The following is a 9,883-nucleotide window of genomic DNA, read 5'->3' on the forward strand; positions in this document are numbered from 1 at the left end:
TTCATTGATTACCAGCGAGAATATATGAATATTAAGAAATAATTGTTTTAAAAACAAATTTTAGATGTTTATAAAATTTTATTGTACCAAAATATTCCATAATAATTTGAGTGCCTAAAGTGTTGGTTGCAGTTATTATGATGTGTACTTTAGAAGATGTACGGAATCAACAATTTTGCTTGGCATTTTCATTATAAAATTAATGAAAAGAACAGAACATTACAAAAAATTGGAACAATCGGATTGAAATATATTATTGGAGAAATATGTGTAAACTTTTTCCAATAAGCTAAACACTAAATTATACCTACTTAAAAGTAACCTGCGTCATTCGTACATTTTACACATAATAAGTGACTACCGAACCTGGATGTTTAAGATTGGCCATTGTGACTAGTTTTTCGTTAAAATTACTTAGTCGCAGCGCTCCGAGTTGGGAAGTTGGCGGTGTGATACTGTGCTTGGAATGCATGTAAGGCCGTTGCTCCCTGCGCTTAATCTCTCCAGTCATGTCGGTTTGCCGTCTTACCTGATTATGAGAATAAAGGAACTTGCACCTGTGTATTGCGCACACTTGTGCACTATATACGAATATATTTTTTGTCCTTTAACTTTTGTTGTAATATGTAACTAGTAAATTTTGTTCCAGCGACTTCGCGTGGGGCGGAGACCCCGGACCAGGATACATATTTCTTTTAGTTCTATATGGACAAAGTCAGCGCCACTCTTCAAAAATATATATTTTGCTACCAATTTGTATCCGGTTTGAAGTTTTAAATAAAGTTCCACAAGGCCACCATTTTATACTCTACCGTCCTTCAAAAATCACTTATGCATTTATGATTTGGAATATGCACATGTTTTATGGTATATTATTTTTATTCGTGGTAACTGATACATAATGCGAATAACATTGTTATTATAAAGATACACTGTTAATACTTTAAATGAAAACTAAATTTTGTGTACAAAAGTTGGTAATTTTGACTTAACAATAAAAAGTCACAACTTTAGAATATTTAGGTCTGGGACAATAATTTTTTTTGTAATAATTGCAACACTATGGACTCGAGGTCCATACATTTGTTAGATGTTTTATTGTTATTAGAGTTATGTTATATTACATGTCGTGGTAAAAAACAGCGTCTTGTGGATTAAGTGAAGGAATATTTTTAATTGTTACTTAACTATTGTTGTGTTGTAATGCGAATTCGGGTCTGTTATACATATATATATATATATATATATATATATTTTTATTATTATTATTATAATTATTATTATTATATTATTTCATGCTCATGGTTATTGTGTCTATATACATAATTTTTATTTTTTTTCATTTTATTCCCGCATCGCATTTACATATTTAACTGCTTATACTATCTTACATATTAACTACTTATATACTAACTTATATCTAACATTAGTTTGAAGGATTAAGGAATTAGGATTGGAAGGTAGTTTTAGTAATTGTTGATTGTTTCGTAGTCCCTACTCCTGATAGCCATCTTAAGATTGTAATCAACGACTGCTTTTTAGTGGCGCTAATCGCTCGTGTCGCGAAGCGTCCAATAGCGTCGTCGTTGATGTTGGTGTAGTATGTGCACCTCTCGGTGTGGCGTGACAATGCTACCACCGCGTGAGAGATGCGGTCGTGAATTTGGAGTTTTGGTTCTGAGTCTGTAGGATGACTACCGTGGGGTAGGTTAGTCCTTGGGATTCATGGATTGTCAGAATACGGGATCCTTCGCCTTGGCCATATCCCTCGATGTTAAGGGACTCTTTCTCTTCCTGTGTGTGTGTGAGGAAGAGGGTGTTGCCTAAGGTTTTGGTATCCTGCATTTCCGACAATCGACGAATCCCTATGGAGTGCACACAGTATTCGAGGAATAAATACCCGTGTACACCTCACTTAGGACATATGCTACGTCCAGAGGGTTGCGATGCGTGCATAGCAACTCCTGGGTGATGTTCACTACCAAATTTGGTCTCGTGTATTTCATCTCGAAGAGGTTGTTGCGATCTATAAAAGGTAGCTGGTTAATGTCTCCAATGAGGGTAACGCCATTCGCCCCGGACAGTCGCGCTGCCATCACTATAGCCCCAAAATGGTTCATTAGGGCCTCATCTACGATGAGTCTGCAACATTTGTTGGCTTCCCTAAAACCATTTGCTAGAATTGAGGCTATAGTCCGAACTTTATGGTTGGCTTTGTTTCCCATTCCGCCAATTTCTCCTTTAGTTCTCCGGCAGCTTCCACTGTTGTTGTGGCGATGACGTCAGTTTCCGAAAAAATTTAGTTGGTAATTTTGACTTATCAATAAAAGTCACAACTTTAGAATATTTAGGTCTGGGACAATAAATTTTAGTTTTATTAGGTTATAAACCATCCAAATTGCTAACTTTCCTTTGAGCCAGTACAGACGGGACATGTGGATTTTTGGCTTAATTAATTGTGTCTGATACGGTTTCAAAGCAGTATCTAGGTATAGTGTTAATAATAATAAAAAATAATGCTTCAATCACACGTTTATTTCAGTAAAAATGTCTCCAAAATCATTACTACAATTGATTAGTAACGGACCATCTTCCATCCGAAACGTTCAGGATCGCCAGACGGATCTCCGCCATGCGCGTAAGCCCGGCGGTCGCCATCCGAGTCCGTGAATTGGCCCAGCTTCAGGGGCTGGTTGTACTCCCGGTTGAAAATGTAGAACAGGAGGTCGCCATTGTACATGACTGGCTCAAGGTACCACTGATGTCTAAACGTGTCAGAATTAGTAGAAGCGTAAATCGGGCGGTCATTGTCCCCATCAGCTGAATTTCCGGATTTCATATATTGGTTATTGCTAGGGTTGTAGACTTTAAAGTAGACCTTCTCGTCTGCTGCCTCAGTAACCATGAATGTCCAGTCTGCCCTCGCGCCAACTTTACTATAGTCACCATACACGCCCCTTTCGTTATCGGAATCAGTGCTAAGTGTTACCTTGAGCTCCATGGAGTATTTCTTGTTATAGAGCTCGACGGAAAGCTGGCTGAAGATCACTCTGAATGGGAGCGGGAAGTAATTCTTGACGATGTCTTGGGCTCCGTTGTTCCACAGATAGTACGCGAAGTACATAACCTTCTTTGGGTTCTCGTTGATCAGTTTGTCGACAGTTTTCGAGATGATTCTGCCTTTCTGTCTGTTTACGAGACTTTTACTCTGTGATAGAGCAGTCTTGTAGTCGGCGATGGTCACACTTCTGTATAGAGGCTCGACAGCTGCATCGTCAGAGGAAGGAGCAGCGTGGCACGCGAGCGCCACGAGCGTCAGTAGAAGCGTTATCCGTAGCATTGTGATGATCCTGTGAAACAATAATGTTTGTCAAATATCATCTTGTAGCTTTGTTGTCGTTGTAAGCACCTTCAATAGCTGGCAATTTTAATTGATCACCGACTTCAAAATTGTTAAGCAGTGTATTATAGGTAATGTATTAGTTATAGTTATAGGTAATGTATTTATTATTTTGTAGTTTTTAGTATTTCTTTAAGGCGGTTTAATTTATTTATTAAAAATATATTTTTGATTTTTGTGTTTTTAAAATCAGTATGTATATTGACATCATAGTTGACGACAATGAAATTTTTACCACACGGGAAGCACAAGATTTTAAATAACAAAAGAATCATCAACATCGGTTCATCCAGTCCGAAGTTCAGTGGTAACAAACATAAAAAAAAAACAATCGAATTGAGAACTTCCTCCATTTATTCAGATCTTTCAGATTAAAATAAGTAAGTAAGTAAACGGAGCGAATATTGTCATTTAATATTGTCACGAGTTACACGTAATTGGGCGCTCAAAACAAAAAGTATCGATACAGAAAATTTTTAGATTTTCAAACGACTCTAACTTTTGTTGGTGTTTCAGTTAGAAGAAAATATAAATGGACGAATCTTGAGTTGATGTTTTTAATTGATTCTATTGGTGCATTTTATTTTTAGAGATTTCTTAAAACAAACATAATATGAATTATAATCAAATCATAAACACATATATCAAATAGGAGTTTCCTGGTGGTAGGATATATTTTATATCCGTCCGGATAGCGACCACCGTACACAAGGTGTTAAAACCCGACATAGTAGCTCACGTAAGTGTGTCGCGTTCCGGGATCAGCCTGTGTATATCCAGCTCCAACAGGCCGGCATAATTGTGTCGACTGCCGAGGGGTAATCATCTCTCGTCAGTCGACTCTATTGACCCCTCCAGTTACCATCAGGAGCAGTGAGGTCACTGCCGTCGTATGAAAAAAGACACTTTTGGTCATTTGGTTCCCAAGTGATACAAAACTTACATTTTCGTAGAAAAGGGAATGAAGAGAGCTTAATTAAAAGCGAGATTTTTATAACAAAATTGCACTGGAAAGCATGACGTTCACATAAGGATAGCCAAAGTCATATTTTTTTTTGTTTTAACACAAATATGGAGTATAACTAAAAACATCTGTCCTATATGACTGTCTATCCACAAAATAAATTATATATTAATATATTATAGAGAAATCTAAGAAATATATATGCTTTTAAGGTTAATTAGAAAAATTGTCCTTGTGAAAATATGTAGCAAAATCATTTTGTTCGACCCGGAATTCGAAGCCCAAACCTCATCACGATAGTTGTTCCACGTGCACAATACTAGTACGCCACCGAGGCCTTTATATTATGCAATTAATAATTATTATATTCATATAACTAGCTTTTGCTCGCGGCTTCGCCCGCATGACAGGAGTTTTCCGGGATAAAAGTCTACTGTATGATAAAAGTCTTGCTACATATTTTCCCGGTACTGATAGATTCAAACTAATTTTATCCTCAAGGGGTTGAATTTATAAAAATCCTATTTAAGCGAACGTCTTCTCATTTATAGTAGCTCCAATCTTTAATTTCAGTTCAATCAGTCGAAAATCTAAGAAGATTTATACAAACTTTTATCCCCTTAGGGGTGGAATTTATCAAAATCCTTTCTTAGGGGATGCCTACGCCATAGTAACTTTATGCATGCAAAGTCTCAGACCGATCTGTTTTAAATTGACAAAGTTTCATACAAACTTTCATCACCTATTTTATCCCCTTAGGGGTAGAATTAATCAAAATCCTTTCTTAGCGGATGCCTACGTCATAACACCTACCTGCATGCCAAATTTCAGCCCGATCCGTCCAGTGGTTTGGGCTGTGCGTTAATAGATCACTATGTCAGTCAGTCAGTCACCTTTGAGAAAAATAGTAAAACTAATGAAAATTTTGTTGAAATAAAAAAATCTCGAATACGTCTTCTACTCTTTTAAAAAGAAAACATTTAATCGTTCAAATCGAGAATTCTCAAAAATTCAGAATAATATTCATAACTCGAAAACGATGGAAAATCGCGGAACATACATGAGGGTGATTTGGATACCCCAAGGGATGTTCTATCTCTGGACCTCCGCTTGACACTACTTTCTGGGACACCCTGTATATTAAAACGCAGTAATTATATTCTCTTTAATCTATACTCTATACTATTATATAAAGCTGAAGAGTTTGTTTGTTTGTTTGTTTGTTTGAACGCGCTAATCTCAGGAACTACCGGTCCAAACCAACAATATTTTTGCGTTGGATAGCCCTTTGTTCGTGGAGTGCTATAGGCTATATATCATCACGCTATACCCAATAGGAGCGAAGCAGTAATGGCTAATCTCAGGAACTACCGGTCCAAACTGAAAAATTCTTTTTGCGTTGGATAGCCCTTTATTCGTGGAGTACTATAGGCTATATATCATCACGCTATACTCAGTAGGAGCGGAGCAGTAATGGCTAATCTCAGGAACTACCGGTCCAAACTGAAAAATTCTTTTTGCGTTGGATAGCCCTTTATGCGTGGATTGCTATAGGCTATATATCATTACGCTATACCCAATAGGAGCGGAGCAGTAATGGCTAATCTCAGGAACTACCAGTCCAAACTGAAAAAATCTTTTTGTGTTGGATAGCCCTTTATTTGTGGAGCGCTATAGGCTATATATCATCACGCTTTGGCTAATAAGAGCGGAACAGTAATGGCTAATCTCAGGAACTACCGGTTTGAAATGAAAAAATATTTTTGTGTTGGATAGCCCTTTGATCCCGAAGTGCTATAGGCTATATATCATCACGCTATGACCAATAGGAGCGGAGCAGTAATGAAACATGTTGCAAAAACGGGGAAAAATTATTAGTTTTGAGAGCTTCCGTTGCGTGCGCTGCGTAAACGGTTAAAGTTATGCAACAATGATGTATGACAGGATTGTTCCTCTTAAAAAGTTCTAAAAAATATATTATAAAACTAAGTCCCCTCTGCATCTGTCTGCCTGAACGTGTTAAACTCAAAAACTACCCAACGTATTAAGATGAAATTTGGTATGGAGACAGTTTGAGACCCTGAGAAGAACATAGGCTCCCGGAAACTACTACTTTTATAACGGAAAACTTTAGCCTGAAAAACTTTATAACGCGAGAGCCGGGCAAAAGCTAGTATATTATAATTCTCTTTGCATAAAAGACAAAACATTGTAAAAGAGCCAGACAACTTTTAAAATCATACATATTCATTGATAAACAGAAATAAAAATAAAATACAATAAACCTACTTTCTTACGCTTACCAAGATATAGTACGTATTTCGCATAAATAAAAGCTAAGGTGGATATAATAAGTGTATAATGAAGTCAGTGAAGACGATATTATTTGACGTGTCTAAAATTAACAGTTCAAAATAAATGAGAATTATAAAATGCTAAAAAACTGAAGAATATGTGGAAAGTTGTTATGTAAGTCGTTAAGCATATTCTTTATCATCTTATTATTACATTAAATAACCCCCGACACAAAAAACCTCTTAAAAGTAAACAAATATATATTTGTTGTTTAACTTTATTATAAGGACCTAGCAGCGTTGCCAAACGTCCTGATTTTGGGCGGACGTCCCAATTTTTATATCAAAATTAAATATCCCGCGCGGGATAGGATTAGTCCCGCTTTCGGGATAACTCGACCGTGCCTGCTGAAAAAGCGCGCACGCGGGAGATCGAGTGGTGCGTTGCGTCACGAATAACAATCTGAGACAAATACCTATTCAATTTGTTGTAGTGCTTGTAACTATTATATATTGATACACCAAATTTATCTAGTGATTTTTTTTTACTTTGGCTTTGATTTTTGTTCTTAAATTATTTCTTATTCGGAAAACCAAGATAACTCAACATGACGACAGTGTAAATCTGATTTAAAATATATTTTTATTAAAATACATGTCTATGGCCATTTTTGCTATGCACTGTCACGTAAACGTAATTTAAAACTTAAATAAACTGCTTAATATTTTAAAACTTCTAATTGTAATATACTTTTTTTTACTATGTCCCGCTTTCGACGAAAGAATCTCGCTTTTACACTCAAACTTTCGAAATCCCGACTTGACAAAAATGTATCTGGCAATGCTGTTACCTAGTAACATTTTGACTCAAGCGTCCTCGTGTGGTGGGGCCGAGCCCCGAACTAAAGAGATGAATATTTCTTTAGCACCATATACACAACGCCATCGTTATCTATATACAAATTAAATTGTTTCCTACGGGAGTAAATTACCGGAATAAAAAGTAACCCAACAATACACAGGTAACTTGGAGCGGCGAGTATGTTACTGAGGGAAAACTGTTTTAAAAGAATTGATAGATGCAGTCGCTTTTACCAGAACATCTAGAAATCTTTAGAACAGGCCTATTTCCAGCACCGGTCTTTATGTAGCTGGCAATGATGACGATAAATTGTTAATTGATAGACATCGGCAATTGGAAAAAGCAAAAAACGATTTCAAATAGAGAAGAGCTAGTTCAGGAATGGCGAAACTTTATTGGGTAAACTATGAACTGATATAACATCCAAGGAGTACCTCTTGTTCTGGCCACCTTTTTTTAGATCCCATCAATATTTTTCTTGCCAAAAATTACTACGAGGATAATGCCGTTTTCAAAAGAAAAGTTGTGCATTCGTCAATAATTATGAATGACGTGCCCAAATTATTTCGTCGCGTAACATCGGTTCATCATCCTTGCTTAAATAAATTGGAAATAGAGTTTTAAAGATCGTTAGGAAAGCCGCAGATCATAAATTACATTTATACTGTTTAACTGCTGATGATCTCCACATTGTTATGCCACTTTGCATGCGGTATTGCCTACGTGCGAAATGTATGGTGGCGGTATGGGATCATGGCAGAAATTAACAACTTAAACAGTCCTCTGATGATGTAAACGAAGACAAATATAAAAATTACTTCGAAAACTTACATAATCTGTTTCGCATTTTGAACTGCATATATAGCATAACAATAATAGGCGCTGTATATTCTATGTTTTTCTTACAGTACTTAATATCTATTTTCATTAACATGAAATGCAATTTGTTGTTTTCCTTTTATACTATGATTACTTTAGTTATTAGAAATCAGTAAAACATTTATTCATCATTATTTGACATCATTATCATAGTTATAATGGCACAAGATATTCATGTCGTACACATAGCCATGAAATTGCAGATATTTTTAAATAAAGTTCCTCAAGGCAGCCATCTTTTTTTTCACTAGCGTTTTAGGATCTGGAATGTGCATATGTTTTAATTCTGTAATTCTTTTATTGGTGGTAACTAAGCACGAGTAACATTATTATTCGGAAGATACACTGCTAACAAGTTCAAATAAAAAATACAAATTCGAAGACACTCCAGTGAATAATTTAATTTTGTGTTTATAAGTGGTTAATTTTTACGTAATAATAAAAAAAGTCACAACTTTAGAAGCCTTAGGCCTAAGACCATTAATTTAAGCTTCTATTAAGTAATAATGCATCTTATTACTATCTTTCGTTTAAACCATTACTGACTGGACATAAGGAAAGCGACATAACAATTTTAGTTCACATACTTAATTCTCTTTGAAATGGCTTTAAAACAGTACCCATAGGGTTAAATAATAATAGTAAAAATAATGCTTAAATCACACGTTTATTCCAGTAAAAATGTCTCCAAAATCATTACTACAATTGCTTAGTAACGTTCGATCTTCCATCCGAAGCGTTCAGGATCACCAGACGCATCTTCGCCGTGCGTAAAAGCCTCTCGGTCGCCATCCGAGTCCGGGGATTGGGACAGCTTCAAGAGCTCATCGTACTCTCGGTTGATAATGTAGAACAAGAGCTCCTTATTGACCACCACTGGTTGAAGGTACCACTGGTGTCTAAAAGTGTCAGAATTTGTAGAAGTGTTAATCAGGTGGTCTTTGTAGACATCAAAAAAATTGTGGTTTTCATGTATTGGTTGTCGTGAGGGTTGTAGATTTTAAAGTAGACCTTGTGGTTTGCTGCCTCGGGTGACGTGAACTCCCAGCTTGCCCTCTTGCCAATGTCATTGTCAGTGCTGACGCCATACACGGTCCTTTCGCCGTATGAATCAGTGCTAAGTCCTATTTTGAGCTCCATGCCGAATTTCTTGTTTATAATTTTGGTGGTAAGCTGGCCGAAGATCATCTTGATTGGATCGGGAAGAATTCTTGACGACGTCTTGAGCGTTGTGGATTCCACAGGTAGTACGCGTAATACATAACTTGTGCGGTTTCTGGGCGAGCAGTTTATCAACAAGTTTAGAGATGACGTTGCCTCTCCGCGCTTTCTCGAGTTCTTTACTCTGTGACAGAGCGGTCTCGTAGTCGGAGATGATCACACTTCTGTATAAATGTTCAACAGCTTCGTCATCAGATCTAGAGCAGCGTGGCACGCGAGTGCCGCGAGCGTCAGTAGAAGCGTTAAACGTAGCATTGTGATGA

General features: G+C 36.7%; 2 protein-coding genes across 2 annotated transcripts; both read right to left on the reverse strand.

Annotated features, from left to right (window-relative positions):
• Window positions 1–2,514: 2,514 nt before the first annotated feature.
• Window positions 2,515–3,372, reverse strand: LOC119193265 (microvitellogenin-like). The gene has a single exon (XM_037446879.1). The coding sequence runs from the start codon at window positions 3,338–3,340 to the stop codon at window positions 2,576–2,578; it is 765 nt and encodes a 254-aa protein (XP_037302776.1). The 5' UTR covers window positions 3,341–3,372; the 3' UTR covers window positions 2,515–2,575.
• A 5,736-nt stretch (window positions 3,373–9,108) lies between these two features.
• On the reverse strand, window positions 9,109–9,587 carry LOC119193266 (microvitellogenin-like). Its single transcript, XM_037446881.1, has 2 exons — window positions 9,436–9,587; window positions 9,109–9,298 (listed from the first exon to the last, which is right to left on the reverse strand). Exons 1-2 carry the CDS (start codon window positions 9,585–9,587, stop codon window positions 9,109–9,111), a joined length of 342 nt encoding a protein of 113 aa, XP_037302778.1.
• Window positions 9,588–9,883: the final 296 nt, after the last annotated feature.

This window comes from Manduca sexta, unplaced genomic scaffold (genome assembly GCF_014839805.1).
Source record: "Manduca sexta isolate Smith_Timp_Sample1 unplaced genomic scaffold, JHU_Msex_v1.0 HiC_scaffold_3843, whole genome shotgun sequence".
Classification (NCBI taxonomy): Eukaryota; Metazoa; Arthropoda; class Insecta; order Lepidoptera; family Sphingidae; genus Manduca; species Manduca sexta.

Excerpts from the sequence above, each read along its gene's own strand:
- LOC119193265 (XM_037446879.1), bottom strand. The coding sequence starts at position 3,340 with ATGCTACGGATAACGCTTCTACTGACGCTCGTGGCGCTCGCGTGCCAC.
- LOC119193266 (XM_037446881.1), bottom strand. The coding sequence starts at position 9,587 with ATGATCTTCGGCCAGCTTACCACCAAAATTATAAACAAGAAATTCGGC. Across the intron at positions 9,299-9,435 it reads AGGGCAAGCTGGGAGTTCAC|ACACCAGTGGTACCTTCAAC; the intron begins GTCACCCGAGGC and ends TGACACTTTTAG.